At 39.7% G+C, this 21,085-nt stretch overlaps 1 protein-coding gene across 2 annotated transcripts in view; it reads left to right on the top strand.

Annotated features, from left to right (window-relative positions):
• Positions 1 to 20,359, top strand: part of ADSS1 (adenylosuccinate synthase 1) — a 31,385-nt gene extending 11,026 nt beyond the window's left edge. Inside the window, exons 2-14 of one of the 2 annotated variants that reach the window (XM_072986753.2) lie at positions 960 to 1,062; positions 3,289 to 3,351; positions 4,643 to 4,693; positions 5,028 to 5,094; positions 7,498 to 7,605; positions 7,966 to 8,047; positions 9,597 to 9,723; positions 11,195 to 11,349; positions 12,650 to 12,774; positions 13,697 to 13,794; positions 14,427 to 14,576; positions 15,583 to 15,667; positions 16,234 to 20,359. In XM_072986753.2, the coding sequence (XP_072842854.2) occupies positions 960 to 1,062; positions 3,289 to 3,351; positions 4,643 to 4,693; positions 5,028 to 5,094; positions 7,498 to 7,605; positions 7,966 to 8,047; positions 9,597 to 9,723; positions 11,195 to 11,349; positions 12,650 to 12,774; positions 13,697 to 13,794; positions 14,427 to 14,576; positions 15,583 to 15,635 (1,182 nt within the window). In that variant the 3' untranslated portion in view covers positions 15,636 to 15,667; positions 16,234 to 20,359. Of the gene's footprint in view, positions 1 to 959; positions 1,063 to 3,288; positions 3,352 to 4,642; positions 4,694 to 5,027; positions 5,095 to 7,497; positions 7,606 to 7,965; positions 8,048 to 9,596; positions 9,724 to 11,194; positions 11,350 to 12,649; positions 12,775 to 13,696; positions 13,795 to 14,426; positions 14,577 to 15,582 lie in introns of both variants that reach the window. The other variant, XM_020814847.3, reaches the window with a different exon arrangement.
• Positions 20,360 to 21,085: the final 726 nt, after the last annotated feature.

Here is a 21,085-nt window from a genome sequence, read left to right as displayed (position 1 = left end):
GAGAGGGCTGGATGTGTGATAAACTGCCCAGGAAATGAATGCCTTCCTTTGTGCAGTCACCCTTAGTGGAGTTGTGTAGGGTAGTAGGATCCTAGCCTTTGTGTTTTATTTAATAGTGTGACACAGCATACAGATATTGAAGAAAATAAAATAAAAACTTTGAGGATAATAAAGCAAGTAGTGAAAGCAGTACAAATGGATGAATAAATACTATTTCCAGCAGACTTGAATATCATCATTTAGTCGTGTCCGACTCTTTGTGACCCCATGGACCAGAGCATGTGAGGCCCTCCTATCTTCCACCGCCTCCCGGAGTTGTGTCAAATTCATGTTGGTAGCTTCAATGACACTGTCCAACCATCTCGTCCTCTGTCATCCCCTTCTCCTCTTGCCTTCACACTTTCCCAACATCAAGGTCTTTTCCAGGGAGTCTTTTCTTCTCATAAGATGGCCAAACTATTGGAGCCTCAGCTTCAGGATCTGTCTTTCCAGTGAGCACTCAGGGTTGATTTCCTTTAGAATTGATAGGTTTGTTCTCCTTGCAGTCCAGGGGACTCTCAAGAGCCTCCCCTTGATATATAATGAAGTTCAGTGAGCTGCATCCGTACTAAGGCTAAAATCCTGCACTCAGCCACTTGGGAACAAGTATTATTAAGCACAGTGGGCTTCACACATATATGATCATCTAGTAAGTTAGTCATGCCTTAGTACTGTTGAGCTCAATCATAAATTCAGTTAGTTATAATTAACCTCTTGTTCTATTTGATCCAATTGAACTAAAGCATGACTAATTTAGTCTTGATATGTCCAACACATGTTAGCAGACTAACTCGGTTAAAATGTTTAAATGCATAAATATTTCAAAAATAATAAAAAATACTGTTTTTGATGCAGGTACTATCAAATCTTGCTGATAGTAAATAGAGGTTAAAATCATTATTTCTTTTATATTTTGGCAGGGAGGAAATAATGCAGGCCATACGGTGGTTGTTGATGGGAAGGAATATGATTTTCATCTCTTTCCTAGTGGTATAATTAATCCCAAGGCAATTTCTTTTATTGGTAAGTATGACTATCTAGTTTGGAGTTAGGAAATATTTTGAATGGTGGTACAGTGGTGCCTCGCATAGTGAGCGCCCTGTTTAACGACGAATCCGCATAGCGATGCGGGTTTTGCGATCGCAAAAGCGATCACATTGTGATGTTTTAGGTGGCCGAAAATCGCATTGCGATGATCGGTAAGCGTTTCGCTTACAGATCTTCGCATTGCGATGTTTCAGAAACAGCTGATCGGTGGTTCCAAAATGGCCACCGGATCAGCAAAATGGCCGCCCGCAGCGTTTTCGCGCCGATTCCTCACCGAGGCGGTAAAAATGGCGGCCCTATGGAGGATTCCCGCTTGGTGAGTTTATCCCCCTTAGGAACTCATTAAACGGAGTTTAATCCGTTCCTATGGGGTTTTTATTTTCGTATAGCGACGTTTCTGGATAGCAACGATATATCCGGAACGGATTAGTGTCGCTATCCGGGGCACCACTGTATTTGTAACAGTGCTTTTCACTATTGTCTTGATTCTTATTAAGTTTAAATAGGAAGTTAAGATTGAACTCTCACCTTTTTCTTTATGGAGGCAAATGTAACTTCTTGGCCTTTTTATACAAAATTAAGTGGAAGTGACTGTATGAGGGTTTTTTAAAAATATGTATGAGAAGGAAAACAGAGTCATTGCTACTGTCCTGCTTCATTACTAATATTTATGCCTCTTCTGGGTGATTGCAACTGTTATTGGAACTTCATTAGCAGCTTTATAAAAAGGAGAATGAATCCATACACCAGTGCAGCTGCTTACAACCGAAGACTTAATTTGCTAGAATGACATTTGGAGGGGAATGCTGTATTGCCACTCTATATCTGTGTCAGCACAAGCAGTTCTGTCTGCCATTCTAACAACAAATGTGGGCTGCTGTGTCATGTGAAATGCACATTGCTCCTCATGCACCTCTATTAAAGTGGGTGAGTAAAGGGGACTATAGTTTAACTAGCCTGTTGGGCATGCTCTCTGTAACATGACAGCTGAAATCCTATGGGTGTGTGCCAGAGGTTGGCATAGCTTGCCATAGCTAACTGATGAGGTGCAGGGTGTGTCTTGGATACATGGTTGGATGCATGACCAAGCATATAGCCAAAATGAGGCATCTCATCAGTTAGCTGCAAGTTATGCTAACCTTACATGAACCTTAGTAGGAATCTGGCCAACAATTTTCATAGTTATTGAGATATTGGAGTAAAATTTGGTGCACACAGTTGAGATAGAAATCTTTTCAAAAGAACTGCTTGACCCTGTACTCAAGATATAAAATAGAGATGAGTGCTTTGTACAGCTTCATATGAAGCACTCAGAGGGGCACCACAGATGCTGTGCTGGCCCATCTCCCCTCCCCCCCCCAGCCTGCTGGGCCACTCACCGGACTTTGCACACTGCTGGGTCCTTCTTCTGTGACAGCACTCCAATCCAGGCAAGAGCCTGGCCAGCCCTTCCTCCCCAGCTCAGGCAGCTGATCACGCATCGGCTGCATGGGGAGACTCCCCACCCCATCTCCATGTCGGAGGAGTTGGCAGGGGAAGGCTGGCTGGCTGGGCTCCTGCCTGGATTAGAGCACCAGCACAGAAGAAGGACAACAGTAGTGTGCGAGGTCCAGGGAGTGGCCCTGCTGGCCAGAGAAAGGGGAGGCAGACCAGCACTCTTCGATGTGGAAGAGAGGCTCGTCATCCCGCCTCCTGCCAGGAGTGGCTAATCCATCGCGAGCAACGGAGCGATAAGAACGCTCTGCGGAGCTTGCAGCGGAACGATAAATGGTTGGTCTGGCCCCAGGGGGCCGGACCCTTGTCATCTGCACCTGTGGGGGGATATTTGTGTTTGTATATGAATACCCCCATCTCTATTCTAAAGATTTCTGGAATCACAGAGGAATGGAAGCCCTCCTCATGCAGCAGAGGGCAGTAATATATTCCTCCTATGGGCCCCCATTTTCTTGGCTTACCAACAGTGCATCTTCCAACTGCACAAACAGAGTGGCTAGGACAAGAAGGCAAATGCTCATAGGCGTATGGGACACTATTAGGAGAAGATTCAACATGTTAAGACTTCAGTTTAGAAAAGCTTGGAAAGTGTTTTTGACCCTAAGTTGTATTGTGTAGCTGCTGTATCCTAATGTATCTTGTGTCACTTTGAAGGATGATTACCTCATTTCCTGCTTTTTAAACAAACCTTATGTATATCATTTTTAGGAAATGGAGTAGTTATACATTTACCAGGCTTATTTGAAGAAGCTGAAAAAAACGAAAAGAAAGGTTTGTATCTTATATTTTGATACTTTTTTTCTGTAAAAAGAGGCTTTCCGTGTAGTGGAATTTAGTTTTACCCTTTAGATGAAATATTTTTTAAAAATTCTGTATGGAAGACTGGTATATCAAGAAAATGTACTACTACATCTATGCCTAAGAGTTCGGATCTGAAGAGTAACAAAGCACTCCAACAAACTGAATACCTTGGAAAATGCACCTAATGAGGATTGTCTTGTATCTGAATCAGTCTTTAAAAAAAACAGGCAGTGATTCAGCTTTACTGTACTTCCTCACCCAACCTCTTCTCAGAGAGCTGTGAAATTAATTTAGAACGTGTAACCTAAGAGTAAAAAATTCTAGTCATTTCTTCAGTATAAATTCTTATACAGTGGGGTCTTGACTTGAGAACTTAGTCCGTATTGGAAGGCGGTTCTCAAGTCAAAAAGTCTGTAAGTCAAGTCTCCATTGACCTACAGTGCATTGAAAACCGATTAATCCCGTAACAGGCCGTTTTTGTTCCATTTTGGGTTTTTTCTGGTCTGTAAGTCAAATCTCAGTCTGCAAGTCAAACCTAAATTTTGCGGCCAGAGAAGTCTGTAACTCAAAAAGTCTGTAAGTCAAGCCGTCTGTAAGTCAAGGGTCCACTGTATAAGTTCTTTGTTGTCCTTGAACTCTCTTGCTTAATTGTAAAGTTATTTTTCATACTATTAAACTTTTGAAAAATGAAATAAGACTTATTACAAGCACAAGGACTTCTAATCCTTGTGCATAAATGCATAACACAAAAAGTGTGCTGTCTTGGCTATATAGAGCTAAGTGCAAGGGTTTTGAATCGCAGAGAGAGAGAAAAAGGTTTGGAGAGGAGCAAAATCCCAGACCTGAGCTTCAGCCACTTGCTCTGTATCGACTGGAGCTGATTTCAGGCAAGGGTATTTTATGGTGGGGCCTCCATCTCTGTGGGTTGGATAGATAAGGTACAGCCTGGAAATTCTCAATTCCCGGCCTGGATCCATTCAAATACAACATGATATATTTATCCATGTATTCAAGTGTGACATCCAGGTCACAGTGAATAAGCACACCATGCAAAAAAGATGTCCCCGAAGTTTCACCGTTTCTGATTTCTGCATTGTTTACTGCTAAGCTGGTTAAACATACTGTATAGTTTCATTTACAATCTGCATGTTTCTCTTAATTAAATCTGTTTAAAAGTTACAAGAAAACAAAATAAACTCCTTTCTAGTACTTATAGTCGTTTTGGATCAAAAATCTTCTGGCATTTAATTTCTTCGGACAGGTTTAAGAGACTGGGAGAAAAGACTCATTATATCTGACAGAGCACACATTGGTAAGTAGCTTTCAGATAGAAGGAAATTTTTACAGTCAAGTAACTTTTAGGAATTTCTGGCTGTCATCCAGACTCAGTAGAGTTTGCACTTATGCAATATAGGTAAGTAATCCTTATTTGAATATACTCAGTATGACCAAAAAAATTAATTAAAACAGTATGTTTGTATATCATACATTGTATCTTTACTCTGTCAATGATATAGTAATAATCAGTAAGGGTTGTTGAATGAAATTCTTCTGCTACTGTAAAATGATATGTATGGTACATGAAAACCAAACTATATTTCTTGTCCTTTGATTCATTTTCTTGTGGCTTTTCCTCTGCCATGCAGTGTTTGATTTTCACCAGGCAGTTGATGGACTTCAAGAAGTACAGCGGCAAGCACAAGAGGGGAAAAAGTAATTATATATCTTGGCATACACGGGTTCTGAATCTAGAAGTGGCACAGGTCCATAATAGTATATTCAAAATGTAAAGTGTTCACTGTATAAATGATCTGATGATCACTTTAAAGCATTTGTTTAAAACATTGTCACTACATTTGCCTGAATGACCTCTAAATCTGTAGGTATGTGTATATAAAATATATTCCATTCATTCTACTCCCCTTGGCACTATTGCTGTGCATGAGATTTTGCCACTGTTTATCTGTAGCCAAGCATATGTGCATGCAGGTATCTGAAGATTCTGTAGTGGGGAAGATCCAGCATTAAGGAAAAGTAGATTCATGTACAAAGCTGTCTGCTGTTGCTGCTACTAGTGGATGACAAAATGTCCCAGTGTCTCTAGAGAAATTCTCGTGCTTCTCTTTTTCTAGTCCACCACTGCCATGCCCCCGTACCCGATGTTACATTAGATAGGTCAGTGAGCTGGAAATTGATACCCAGCTGACCTATTTAGAACAGCTCTGAAAGATCTGGTAGTGAGGTAATAAAAACAAGCAAACTCACAGTAGCCTCAGAAGCAGGCACACACAGTTTGGCATGAAAAGTCAGCTTAATGCATGCTGCCTTCCATCTGTGTGTGAAGTTTGTTCAGTGGTAATGTGAAGAAGAAAAAAGGTACTGGCTCATTTTCTGAAACCGTGAATTGCACTAGGTAACTGAAGAGCCAACATCTTGTAATTGAAGCACAGGGAGATGAGTAGCTAGCCCCCTAGAAAATGTAGAAGAAGAAAGCATTATAAAGGAACAGGGCTGATGGCAGATAAACAACACTGTACAACTGGTTAAGAAACATTTGATGAATTAACGAAATAGGAATGGTAGTCAGAGGACTTCTTCGCCTTTATATTTACAGCTTACTTCTGTGCTCGGCTTTGTTTAAGGCAGGAACACACCACTGATACTGCCATTGCTGTGTTTGCTTGCAGCAAAAGGGAGAGAACAGAAACAGAGGGCATATTGACCAGTTTCATGGAAAGTTATACTTTGGTGTCCCATCTTTTCACACCTGAATGATGAACTCACCTGTGGGAATCCCCTTGTCTGTACAACCCTATTGTGTCCTCAAAATGCAGAAGCCCTGCATTGCATTGCACCTGCCCATCCACAGGAGAGGAGGATAGTGGTACAAATGTAATTTTTATAAAGATGAAGGGAAAGGGTCTCAACCTTGAAGAAAGTGGGATTAATATTTCACTCCATGTATCTGAAGCAGAATCCTGTTGGCTACATATACTAGTATAAGTGCAGTGGTGTAAATTGCAGTGGTGACTTACTAGTTGTTAGTGAGTTGCTCCTTGTGTCTTTTGTTGTGCACCAGCACATGCAACTGATGTGTGAAAGGAATACAGGTAGCAGCTAATTATGTATTTTCGAAGGCTTTCACGGCCGTCATCCGATGGTTGTTGTAGGTTTTTCAGGCTGTTTGGCTGCATTCTGGAGGTTTTTCTTCTTAACATTTTGCCAGTCTCTGTGGCCGGCATCTTCAGGGGAGAGGAGCTAGAACTCTTGTGTTCTGGTGTCGTGTGTGGGATAGTTGAGTGTTTGTAGCTGTGGGATCAGGTTTTGTTCTTTTCAGGAGATTGGATTATTCTTGTGATCAGGGTGTTTTTGTTATGGATGTATTTTTGTGATAAGGGGGGAGATGATCTGTTACTGTGATTGATGGATGTCATTAGCTAGTCTTTTGTGTGCAGTGATCACCGGTCCTTGTGGCTGGGTAGAGTTTGTTGACCTTTTTGCAGCCTGTATTTTTCAGTGTTGGGAGCCAGACTTTGTTGAGTTTTAGTCTTTCTTCCTTGTTCTTGAAGTTATGCTGGTGTTTATGGATTTCAATGGCTTCCTTGTGTAGTCTAACATAATGATTGCTGGTGTTGTCCAGTACTTCTGTGTATCATCTCCCCCCTTATCACAACAATACACCTATAACAAAAAACATACTGATCACAATAATCACCCGATTTGAAAAGAACAAAACCTGATCCCACAGCTACAAATACTCAACAATCCCACACATTACACGAGAACACAGACAGAGTTCTAGCTCCTGTCCTCTGAAGAGGACGGCCACAGAGACTGATGAAACGTTGAGAAGAAAACCTCTAGAACACGGCCAAACAGCCCAAAAAGCCTACAACAACCAGTAGCTAATTAACTTGCAATAGTTGGCTTTTGCACTTTACACCAGTGCACTTACACCAGTGTAATTAACCAATAGATTTCTAACCAGTGGGTTGTTGTCAAGTGAAAAGTACACTTTCAAACAATTCCTGTTACAAAGCACATTAAAATGTCTGAATAAGACTTGTTCGTCCAGTATAATTGATACCATTCATTTATCTTTTTTTTTTTTACTAGCATTGGCACAACGAAGAAAGGAATTGGACCAACCTATTCTTCCAAAGCTGCACGGACAGGCCTTCGGATCTGTGATCTTCTTTCAGATTTTGATGAATTTTCTTCAAGGTAGCAATGCAAGTAGGGCGATGCCCTCTCGGTGGGAATTTCTGCTTTTCATGGATGCTTTTTCTTGTAAACTGTTTAAGCACAGGAAGGGGACATTGAACGTATCATGTACAATTGAATAAATGGTGCTATTTCAAATGAACCCATTTTAAAGAAATGGGTGTACCAGATCCATTATAGCCTTTAATAAGATGCAGCTCAGACCATCCTCCCTGTCTGAGAATTGGGCCATCGTGTCTACTTTGTGTACTTTTGGTAGAGAAGTGCCCAGTCTCATGATATTTTTGATTGAAAAACAAAGGAGTAGAGCGAAAGCCTCAGGTTAAAAATTCTGCATGTGTGTTGTTGATGTTTTTACAGATTTAAGAACTTGGCGCATCAATACAAGTCAATGTTTCCTTCTTTAGAAACTGATGTAGAAGGACAGCTAAAAAAACTAAAGGTAAACCTCTGACACTTCTCTGTTAAGACTTTGGATTGAGATAGGAACAAATTGCAGTTTATACAAAAAAAATCAAGATGGCCTAACATAATATATAGTTGTTTCATATTTTCTCAAAATTACTAAGAATATGAAATTGAAAAGAATTTAAAATAGAGTTTAAAAGTGAAATTGATGCAAAGCACAATGTGGGTGCAAGCATATATTGCACTATTGCATATATGTAAGGATATTTTAAATTTTAAATGGAAAAGGTCATGTACTGGAGTGGAAGGGCTAAATGCCCAGGGACAGTTTGTTGATTGTACAGTACTGATCCTTCATTAGCGTCACAATGTACTGCAATGTTTCCTGTGCAAAACCCTGTCGCTATGAATGAGACGTGAATGAGAATTAAGTAATAATGGCCAAAATCTTGTTGCCTGTGTAATAAATCACACTAGAACAGGCCTATTCAATCAATGGGGGCTTAGTAAGTCAAGTTCAATTAATTGAAATGGGCTTTAGCATTGTAAATCACAGTTAGCGTAGGCCCATGTGATTCAGTACAATTTATGGTGGAGTTCACTCATGAAATCCCCATTGATGCAACTTACTATACTGAGCAATAGGATTTTGGTCAGTATATCAAAGAACTAGGTACATTCGCACATTTATTTCCATCATCTGTTTGCAATACAGACTTGCATTTGTTTAGGTTCAGATCAGTAACATCAAAGGAGTTCTCTTCAACTCTTAGTCACTGAAAGATATAGCAAGTGATGTATCTTCATGTGTTAACCAGGCCTTACATAGCAGAAGTTAAGAGTAAGGTATCGTTTTTAGACAGCAGCTTTCTGGAAGTGGCAAGACAGGAGACATAAAAGGGCTTCTTCCTTGTTTATTTGGATGACCTGCACACTTGCTAGGCATTAAGGTCAGGCATTGGTCTTGCCTCTTTATCAACTTGTGTGGTTTGAATAGTTTTGTCTAGGCTTTGGTTTAAGGACGCTTCACAAATGGTGTAAAAGTGACTGCATCTCTGGGAGTGCCTCTTTTTTTGCTAGGTCCCTAAGACACAGTGTGGGAAATCATGCTTTTGGAGGTTCTAAATATTGCACTGCATAATAACCACTGCAGTTTTAAGGCACAGTAGAAAGGAGCACACTTGTATTTAGTATCATGCTAGATGTATGCAATTATGTCAGGCCTTTTTGTATGATTAAATTTTAGAAGATACATAGTCTTGAGCTACACCACTATAATGTTGAAATGGCAAGCTATGCTAGATGTCTGGTTTGTGAATTCCAAAGGCCAATATGATATCATTACAATTAGGTTTATTCATGAGATATATGCATGTTTAAAAATTCTGGTATGACACTGTGCAGCTCAACTGTCAACAAGGTAAAGTGCAAACCGGCCTACAAAAAACTGCATTAATTTTAATCTGGATAAATTTGCCTTTTCTTAACAGTTTTGATTAGACTTTTAATAATATTAAATGTTGGTTTGTAATGATTCTGGCAGAACACTTTTATTAACCCTATGTGTGTATTAAATATTGCAGGGCTATGCCGAAAAGATAAGACCAATGGTCCGAGATGGTGTTTATTTTATGTATGAAGCTCTGCATGGGTCTCCAAAGAAAATTCTTGTCGAGGGTGCCAACGCAGCCCTGCTTGACATTGACTTTGGTATGTTGCCCGGCACTTGTCTGTCTCTAGATCTTCATCTAATTTTTCCCCTGATTTTGCAGATTTAGGAAGAGTAACATACAGTGGTGCCTCGCTTAACGACGTTAATTCATTCCAGCAAAATCACTGTAGAGCGAAAACGTCGTAAAGCGAAAATAAAAAAACCATTGAAATGCATTAAAACCTGGTTAATGCGTTCCAATGGGCTAAAAACTCACTGTCCAGCAAAGATCCTCCATACGGCGGCCATTTTCGGTGCCTGTATAGCGAGGAATCCGTCCCTAAGCACAGCGGGGAGCCATTTTGAGCACCCGGTGGCCATTTTGAAAACCCGACGATCATCAGCTGTTTTGATTATCGTAATGTGAAGAATCGGTTCCCGAAGCAGGGAACTGATCTTCGCAAAGCAAAAAAATCCCATTTAAAACATTGTTTTGCGATCGCAATTGCAATTGCAAAAACGTCATAGTGAAGCAGATTCGTCGTGAAGTGGATTCGTCGTAATGCAGGGTAATCGTTAAGCAGGGCACGACTGTACTGTTTCAAGGCTAGACACCAGGTTAGGAAGAAGTACACAACTCCTGGTCATGGGAATACATGCCTTCACTGGAATGCTGTTGGACCCTGTAGGAAATGGTTTGCTGGACTAAATAGAGTTTTGGTCTATTTTACCCTTAAGTTCTTAAATAAATGTATGTGTAAAAGCATCTCTTGAACAGGATAGATCCAGACTTCAGTACATCTGTAGAAAGAGCACTGAAATGTGGGGCTAATGTCAGTTGTGGCTTATGTGTTCTGTTGATTTTTGTAATCTAATCTAAGATTTTTGTAATCTGCTCCTAGTCTTGGATCCAACCTAATATCATAAGGGGCTTAAAAAGTATCTGATTTATGTGCTACATTGAGAGGAATGTCTTTTTTATATATACTGTTGATGGCAAAATAGTAAGGGTCCAAGGGAAAAGGGATACCTTGTGTCATCAGAGACACTGCCAGTGTTACAGTCAACTAGACCAGGGATCCCCAGCCCGTGGTCCGCAGCCCAGTGCCGGTCCGTGGGCTTCCAAGGACTGGGCTGCGGAGATGGATCTCCGCCCCTCCTGCTGATGGACGTGTTGTACTCGTGGAGGGGGGGCATGTCATGCTCGCGTGCATGTGCGTAAGCGTGACACACCCACGAGCATGGGGGCGCCCCCACCCCCGCACATGGAGCCCGCCCATAAACTTTATCTTATAGTTCCCTTTCTTATCATATACCTATAGTCTGCTTTAAAGACTGTGACATGCATGCCTCCTCTATGTTCACTGTGGATATGATTAGCAATCTCTTAGCCACATCTTTTAAATTTCTCTGAAGTACCTAACAATACATATGAAAGGCCATCTTGAAATGAAATGAGGCAAGGTGTCATTTGAGTTTTTAAAATCACAATTTATCTAACATTTTTGTTCATTCGTTTTGTTTTGGTAGGTACATATCCTTTTGTGACATCGTCGAACTGCACTGTGGGAGGTGTATGCACTGGTCTTGGTATTCCTCCTCAGCATGTTGGAGAAGTATATGGTGTAGTGAAGGCCTACACAACAAGAGTGGGAATAGGAGCCTTCCCCACTGAGCAAATAAATGTAGGTTCTGTGTTAGCAAAGCCAAACAAATAAAGGCAGTCTAATAAAATGTTGCAACACTGTGAAGGCCCCTTGCTCATACATTCTTGCCAAGGTCATGCTGAAGGGCTAAGTTAAGCAATGGATTCTTCCACTCTCTTCTGTGTTATTATATTAAAATTTTAGACAATTGAAAACATATAGAAGAATGCAAAACCATTTAAAACCATTGAAACCATACATACAGCATTTTGCAAGAATTGAAGCTTCTGGATAATCTTCAAGGATAGTCCACTTGCAGCACATTGCAGTAGTGATGTAGCAAAGGCATAGATAGCTATTGTCAAGTCAGACTAATTCAAAAAAAGGTTGCAGCTAGTGTATGTGAAAGCCTGTCTAGAAGTAGTGTTTGTCTGCCATCGGTCAGAAGCCATGCTTTGAAATGAGTTTCTGAGTCTTACTTTCGAAGAAAGACATCAACCATTGTTTTCCAAATTTGGGGTGAAGGCAAACTCTGGTTAATGCTAAAGAAAGAAATTATTTATCAGAGGACAGAAGGGGAACCTATATCTCTTTTCCTACCCTCCAAAGATAGCTTGGAGGTTCATCTGAATTAAGCTGTTAAGTAGGGCAATGGGCATGTTCCATCTTTTCAGTGAAAAATTAAATGGATGTTTTTGACAACTGTAGTACATGAGTTGTTTGTGGAGTCTCAAAATAATTTCACATACCAGCTCCAAATTTCACTGCCGCTTCTATATGAGGTGATTCTTCATCTTTGCAGTTCTCATTTTTATGAAGGCCATGGCTGGTAAACCTTTTGGTCAGATTTCTCTTTTGCAGTCCAAATTTCAGGCCCCTCATAGTATCATCTCTCCCCAAATTGTCTTGTTTGTGACTCGACCCAGACTGACCACATGTGCATTTTCTCAATGAACATAAATATGGTAGCCAAAGTTCGCATTGTTTTTTCTGTGTGCATGATGGCTTATTGAACACACACAGTTCTATTTTTATGCTGATTGTACAGGGAGGTATTCACTACTCTCTTGTGCATGTTTAAGCCCCTTTGCTTTTTATAGGGCAATCTCTGACTTGTATAACTGCAAGCCAGAGTTTGTTGAAGCAATATGGAGCATTCAGGCCACTCGCCCCTGTTTTAAGGCATACAGCCCCCATCCCCACTAGTTGGTGCAAATCAGTAGGATTTGAGAAGTGGCCATTCCTTTGACTCACATGTTCCCTTGCTTCTCATAGGATTACTCTGTAAACTGTTGCAATGTTACTAATGACACCTAATGGATATCTTTGTCTATGGCAGGAAATTGGAGATCTTTTACAGTCTCGAGGCCATGAATGGGGAGTGACCACAGGTAGAAAAAGGCGCTGTGGTTGGCTTGACCTTGTCATTTTGAGATACGCTCATATGATCAATGGATTCACTGCGTAAGCATCACAGATTTTGAGCTACAGTTGGAACTCATAACTTTTTGCCCTCTGGAATATAAATATGTAGGTAACATTAAAACTAAAATAGCCAAGTATTCTGTTGATAAATGGACAATTTCCCCTATTGTCACCGGGAGAAACCACTTGTGATAAGATTTAGGATTTTTTTTTTTTGTACTGGTAAGATTGCAATATATGAACGTGGGTTGCTATAATGAAACTGTAAGAGCCAAACAAAAGGAGAGTACCTAGAGCTTATCCACTTCCGCTTTAAAGAGAGTTGCTTCCTTGCTTGAAAAGATATGGGGAGGGAAGGGATACACTTTGCACTTCCAACTCTGGCTGAAATAGAAGGCCAGTTAGCATTAATAAAAAACACCAATGTTTTATCGTCACTGTGGTAAAGGACAGTGGGAATACATTCTTCAGAGAGGAGATTTTGAAGGATGAATGCCTGCAATTTTTTGGCTTATCCCTTTGGTTGGTGGGTAAAATTACTATCCCAGTGGACCTGCACTAAAGCTGGTTTTCTAGCTGATTCTTGAAGTGTACTCTACAAATTGAAAATAATAAAAATGTATAACCACCGGCATTGAATTCACATTTTAAAATGCATGAGATCAAGGCCAAGCTGTCATTTGACATATATATTCCAAATTTCAGTGTAAAACACACATACTGTATATGCTCACCTGCTATGTGATTCCTGTGTCATTCATATTGCTTTTTTTCTATATGTCAGTGGATCTGCAGTGTAGCTGTTTATGATGATTTATTACTGTGATTACCTGAGTTCACATTAAGTAATTCTGTTGGAATCACCTTTTAGGAGAAACACAAAAGCAGGTGGAGGTATCTGAAGGAACTGTTGAGTGAGGATTTGTTCTATTTATGACTTTATCTAATATTTTCTGGGCAGTCTGGCATTAACAAAACTGGATATTCTGGATGTCCTTGATGAAATCAAAATTGGCTTTGCTTACAAGCTGGGTGGAAAAAGGATCCCTTATTTTCCAGGTATGTTGTTGATTGTTTTGAGATTTAACTTTTAGCTAGGCTCTGAGTGTCAAGTTTCCTATCATACTCTTTTCAAAAAATGACTTTTTTTTTAAAATGCAGAGCTAGTGCCTCCCTAACAGAGAGGCCACGTGTATCAAGAATTGGTTTTGTATTTATAAAAAGCAAAAGCAAAAAGCAAAGCATGCTGCTTATATACCGCCCCATAGTGCTTCAAGCAGCTTCTGGGTGGTTTACAAGTTTATTATGCAGGCTACACATTCCCCCCCCCCCCCCCAAGCAAGCTGGGTACTCATTTTACCGACCTCGGAAGGATGGAAGGCTGAGTCAACCTTGAGCCGGCTACCTGGGATTGAACCCCAGGTTGTGAGCACAGTTTTGGCTGCAGTACAGTGGCTTAACCACTGGGCTACTAGTGTAAGAAATCTGCAAACAGAATAATTGTCTCTGCTTATCCTGTCCATAGGCACAACTAATGTCTTGTTTAATTAAGATTGTTCAGTGTTTAATGTCAGCTGCTTAATTTTTGACTACCAGTTTAGTCTATTACCTTCAGAATTCTGTCAATGCAAAATAAGATTTGTATTCCACTTAGGAGATAATGGTTATGTTATTTTGCCTGACTTTTGAAGCTAACCAGGAAATACTGCAGAAAGTGGAGGTGGAATATGAAACCATGCCCGGATGGAAGAGTGACACAACTAGTGCCAGAAAATGGGAAGAACTGCCACTTAAAGCACAAAATTACATTCGGTTTGTGGAAAATCATGTTGGGGTGCCAGGTATGTATCTCTGTCTCCTCTGGGTATGTCATATGTCTGCTACACTGAATGACAGAAAATTATTATTTTGGTTTGTCAAAGAGACTTTTTTTTGCTGATTTCAACTGAAAGCAGTGTTTCTATACAATGATAACGGGTACCTCAAAAAAATTATTGCAATATTGGGCATCCCTTCTTCCCACTCCTTCTAGTGCTGAGAGCCATCCACAGTAGAATTGTGCAATCTCTATTCACCTTCCTCAAAAGGTACATGGATGAATGGCTCCCCACTGTGTGTGCAGGAGAAGATGATCTGCCTGTCCCAGTATTGCATATATTTATCCGTAAAATATTCTAGCTTCCATTTAACAGTGTGAGAAGAGGAGGCTTCCGTTAGCTACTTTTACTCACTGGCTAGCCTAATGCTAGTTTGAGGGGATATAATATAACAAATGGATGGCAACTATAAGGGGAAATGTGTTTAAATTCCCCTGGGCTTTGCTGGCTTATAATATGAACTATGAGTTTTACAGGGACAAGGAAAGATGATAATAGAACCATGTAGGCTTGACATGTGGCTGTAGAAAAAAAAAGACAAACAAAGCAAGGTTTGCAGATAGAGAAAGGTATGTGGGAAGTAGAGGTTGTTCCTGATACTACAGTATTTCATTTGGAAAGATATCTCAGTTCCCAAGATTCTAGGATTTCTTGGGCTAGATGCTTTTGCCTTTTGGTGGTTTTCTTTTCTCTGTTTTAAAACTTTACAAAGAAGGTGAAATACAAAAATAATCTATCATGTCATAAAAACATATATAGACAACACTAGATATTATTACCTATTTTCTGCCAGGATTGCTTGGTACTTGGTGTTGCACTGTACTTCTAAACGTACTTGCTTTTGAAGATTGTAATTCTGGAATCTACACATTATAAGACTGTAGCCTAAAATGTCATGTTCTTGTTTGCTCTTCCAAGTAATTGCACTGATCTTTCTTTTTTTTTCTGTCTTCCTGTCTTCCTTCTTCAGTTAAATGGGTTGGAGTTGGAAAATCAAGAGAATCAATGATCCAGCTTTTTTAGTGAAACAAAGAACTTCGCTGGCAAGAAACACAGTTTAGTTTCCATCTGTTCCTTTGTGTTTCTGAGCTTGGATGGAGATGTTGTTAAGTTGAAACATTCTTCCTATTATTAGGCATGTCTCGTACTATTTGTATTTTAAATTTTAAAAGAAAGAAAGGAATACAGAGTAAGAACCCCATAGTTGATCCTCTCTCTGGGATCCTGTTGTGCCTCAGTGACGGTGCAGATTTCTTTCTGCCATATAGCATCAGATTTCTTTCTGGCATATAGCATGGTTCCATTTGATTCTCAGGCAGACCATATGGGCTAATGCTGTTCATGTCATGTTAGACTTTTGATAATAGACCGCTGAACTGTCCTAGCAGTTGTTCTTTACTATGCTGTATGAAAATTTGTTGTTAGGGAGCTGTGATATGCTGGTACTTTTTTAAAATATGTGGAATGTGCACAGTCCAAATAGAAACAATCTAAGTACACAAAAAGGAGAGGGTGATAGAATGTTTTTGCATGTAGTTCTGTGCTTGCATGATAAGCAGTTGTGCTTCTTGTGATAAAAAGCAATTACATCTGTTGGTGCTTGCCTTTATTTTCAAAGTAGCAGCAACAGTGGATTGTGCCATTGCAGCCACCTCTCCATTGGGAACACAAGACTTCGCTGAGGTGCCAGGTTGGAATGAAATGTGGACTAATGTTGGTCTGGACATGCTTAAAGACCAGTGCTTACAGTAGTAAAGGCAGCATTCAAACTGCAAGTCTCAAAGCACTTCGAGAAAAGAGTTACTATAAAACAGCTTCCTGACCAGCCGTCTTCTGCTTGTTTGCAGCTGGACCACAATAATTGTGTGGCTTAGGATGGTCTTTGTGTGAGTTGCACATGCCGTATGTGCTGATATGTTGATCTTTCATTAATTTCTTAAAATCCAAGCGTGGTTAAACTCAGAAGGCTGAACAATGGCTTAGGTCTCTGGCTGTGGAGGAAGAAGTTTGAAGTTCAGTTCTTGACTGTGCCTCCTTGAGACGGGCTGGACTTCATGATCCATAGAGTCCCTTCTAGCTCTGCAGTTCAAAGGTTATTATATTATTTGATGTTCCTTATGATAGGTCCCATATATCTACCATAGAATGCATCACTGCATCTGGTCTACGTCTTACTAAATAGAACTTTATGCGAGTTCCCTAGTATATAAACATAATGTGCCTGGGACAAAATTATGGAAGTTTTGCTGCCTTTCACTTGTGTGTTGATTTGAGAAAATGTTAATTAGCAGAAATGGTGAAACTTATGTTAGTTCTCAACACATTGCTGCTATAATCTTGCAGTAGTTTTATCTCACTTATGACAACACTTCAATCATGGAAACACATTAGTTTTGCTTTGCAGATGTTATATATAAGAATGTAGCTTTGAGGGCCAAAGTGTTCAATATAAGATTCATCCAGAATTAAACCATGCCTGCTCCTAGGTGAACCTTCACAAGGGATGTGAGCTTTGGCTGAAAAATGAAGCATAGCAGAACAATAATCTTTACAGGCTTACTGATGCTTGTGCTGAAGCCTCCCATAATGCACAAGTTGTCCTGTGCAAAGAGTTGCTTGGGGCAGTTCTATACACTTCGACACACCAAACTTAAAAGACAGATATCTTTGTATATGTGAAATGCTCATTTCAAACAAAACAGTGTTTTGTAAAGGCTACAAAAAGCCTGGCTCGATAGATCAGTGATTTAGGTATCTGGCTGCAAAGCCAGAAGTGAGGAGTTTGATTCCTCACTGTATGTCCTGTGAGTAGAGACAGCCTGTGTGGCCTTGGGCAAGCTGCATAGTCCCAGATGTGCCCCAGAAAAAGGGAATAGTAAACCACTTCTGAATATACCTAGTAAACCCTGGAAAGGGTCGCCATAAGTCAGATTTGACTTGATGGCATATGATTATGATAAACAAAAGTTTTAAAACAAAAACATCTTGTTTTCAGATTTTGATGCACATATAATTATTTGTAATGTTTGTGATGTAAACTGCTGGGATTGGATAGTGGCCAAGAGTCCAAGTTATGAATTGGGAATCTCTGGATTTGATTCTTACCTCTGCTGTAAGTTTTAGTGGTCATGGGCAAGCCACCTTTTTACTGGCTCAGATTTCCTGTCTCCAATACAGAGGGACAATCATATACTTACCTTACAGGTTATTGTAAGAATTACAACTTTACTGTATTATCCACATGATTAAAAACATATGAAAGTGTTATACAGAGGCTAAGTATTATGATCTATGATTTGATCAAAGATAAAAATTTGGACCATTGTGGTGTAAGGAATTAGATTGTTTAACTGAGACTCAGGAGATCTGCATTCAAATCCCCACATGGCCATGAAGCTCAGTGGTTCATCTTGGCCAGTCACAATCCTCCACCTGAACAACCTCATAATGTTACTGTTATGAGAATAAAGTGAAAAGTTGGAGAGTCTTGTACATTGCCTTGATCTCAGTATAGGAAGGGTTCCTTGACATTTTTAGTCCAGTCGTGTCCGACTCTAGGGGGCGGTTCTCATCCCGTTTTCAAGCCGTAGAGCCAGCGCATGTCCGAAGACAGTTTCCATTGCCTTGTGGCCAGCTTGACTAGGGAACACTGTTTTACCTTCCCACCGAGGTGGTACCTATTTATCTACTCGCATTTGCATGCTTTTGAACTGCTAGGTTGGCGAGGAGCTGGGATAAAGCAACAGCTCACTCCGTCACGTGGATTCGATTTTACGACTGCTGGTCTTCCGACCTTGCAGCACAGGCTTCTGTGGTTTAGCCCACAGTGCCACCACGTCCCTAAGTTTAGGAAAGGTGGGATATAAATGCAATAAACAAATTAATATTAGCTGCACAAGATGTTAGGAAGAACGAATAAGTGTGACTTGAAGAGCTCAGAAGCTTAGAAATGCAGGGAAGGACAGTCAAAGCAGATATTTGATTTCTTGTGAACTTTTTCTTGTCCTTTGAAAAGTTACAGTATGATTTTCTTAAGCAACTTGAGGATAATGATCATAATTTTCAATAATTAGTAGAAACTTAGGTACAGAAAATTGCTTTGATCATCCTTTACTTAATTGTTACAGTTCAGCACAGAGTCAATCACACTGAAAAGTAAATGTGCCTTGATAGATTTGAATGTGACCAGTGCCTTCCAGCATTTAAATAAGTGCTTCTACTTGTGCAAAGGCACGTATGTTCACTTTTTCATCTGTTGGCCGTTCCTTTTGCCTCTTTGGAAGCTGCTGTGGGTTGGAGAGAGAAAATCTTTATTGCTTAAGCAGAAGCCATTTTGTAACCTGTTAATCTGGCCAGCACAGCTAGCACAGTTTTCCATCAGTAACATCTAATGTAGTACAGTGCTAGCTACTTCTCTCATATAGATAATTTGGCTCAACCCCATATTATGCCATGGCAAGTAGTCTTTAACGTGCCACTGAATTCTTTTGTTGTTGTTTTTTGCTATCATAAATTGCTGAGCAATACCTCAGATAAGTCATAGTCTATAGGTTCTTCTAAAAATCTGTCATAGATCATGTCAGCATAATTAAAACACAGAGATTTTAATGTTTTGTATATTGCTCTGTAGAAGTGCTGGCTATGAATATAGATCTAAGACAGCTACTGCCAACATGTTTATTTTTCTGAAAGGTCCAGTCCTGTAAGAAATGGCTTGGAGACTTCCAACCACCAGTGCCTACATATTATATACATTTAAGAACAAAGTTCACCAGTGTGGCCTTTACTCTACTTTTTTTAAAGGAGAGGGCTGTAACAAGTTAGCAGTTAACTAGCTCATAATACTTTGTAACTTGTTTCCTGTGTCTCGTAAACCGAACCTTATACAGTATTTGAAATTTCAATTGCTGGCTATTGCCCAAATAGATGATTCTTGCCTTGACAGAGGTGTATTGCAACGTCTGATAATTTATTGTATGTGAGATCTGCTAAAATAAATTATGGCATGCCCACAACTTTTTCAGGTGAGTGGCTCCTGAGCAGCCTAACCGGTATGCCACAGTTAATTGGAGATTGTTCTTATTTAGGCCCCCATGAAATGAATGCACTTTGCATTCATTTCATTAGAGTTCGCAAGAGAAAAATTCCTACTGCCACCAGGACTTCTGTAGGGCATGAAATCACAGTTGATCTTTTGTTCCTGTAAACTTATTCTGTTTACCTGACATCTGTAGAGAATATTTATCACATTGTTGGCTTACTTTTATGGAAATCTCTTTTCCTACAAAGTAATGCCACTGGAAAAGATTCAAGTATTTATTAATTCTAGTCAGTGACACAGTCTTGAATAAGAAATTACTTTGATGTGAATAATGCATCTTATTTCCTTGACTATTTCCTGTTTAATATATTGGAATGTAATTATAATAATTTAGTATCACTTTGTTTAGCACAAAGGTTAAATACAGTATCTGACATAAATTGTTACAATTGAATAAAGGTAGAGAATAGCATGACAAGACCCTGAAAATGTCTTAACTGTACATCACAGGAAGGACAACAGTGAAAAGATCAAGTTTTACATTTAACAGGTACAGTGCTTTTAGGCTGATACAGCTGGGTGTACACACTCCACAAATGCACTAAAAGTGTGTTCTTGATTATTTTTATATATTGTAAATGGTGCTGTACCTTTTGTTGTATGCATCTATCCTTTACGTAATAAAGCTTCAGAAGATAAAAGAGTATAGGATTTGGTCTCTTGGGTCTTCTTTTTATAATCCTTCCTTTTATAATCATATGCCAATGTTGTGCATCAGAAATTATGGCAAATTGTTTGGTTTTTGAATGATAATTCTGGATTTTACATCAGCTCATTTCATGAAGGTGGTAGAAAAGATATGTTTCTTGATTTTATAATGTATCTTGAGGTCATAATATAGTAGTATGAGTAGATCAGTTCTACCATCTTCGTGCAATCCTAGAAGCGCCAGCAAGACTTCCAATGACTTTGAAACCAAAGTCTGGATTTGTTCTGTCAGTGTTCAGTGCTGTGATTGATATAAGAGCTCACAACTGTAAGCAAAACAATACGGCTCACACAGGCTGAAATTCTGTTGTGCTACTTTATGCCACACAGGGCTGATATTAGCAATAAAAGCTTCCAGTCCCTTCAAGATTCCAAGGTTCCCTTGCAGTTCTTTTCATCCTGGGGAAAACTTTGGGGGCTTGGGACAGGGTAGGGAGTCTTTAATATCCAAAACTCACTGCCGCCAGTCCTGATCCCAAGGAAGCCTTGGAATCCAGAGGGATGGGGGAATCGGAAGCTTTTAATTAGTGATAAAAGGCTGTGGCATCATCAGCTTTGTGCAGCGCAAAATTGTATGACAGGATTTCGGCCACTGTGTGAAATTCATAAATTAAAAACAGTTAATTATTTAATTGTGCTTACTGTTTCTAAAAATGCAGAATCA

Source organism: Pogona vitticeps, chromosome 1 (assembly GCF_051106095.1).
Source record: "Pogona vitticeps strain Pit_001003342236 chromosome 1, PviZW2.1, whole genome shotgun sequence".
Classification (NCBI taxonomy): Eukaryota; Metazoa; Chordata; class Lepidosauria; order Squamata; family Agamidae; genus Pogona; species Pogona vitticeps.
The sequence above is the reverse complement of the archived record's forward strand: the minus strand, read 5'-3'. Positions and strand labels throughout refer to the sequence as shown.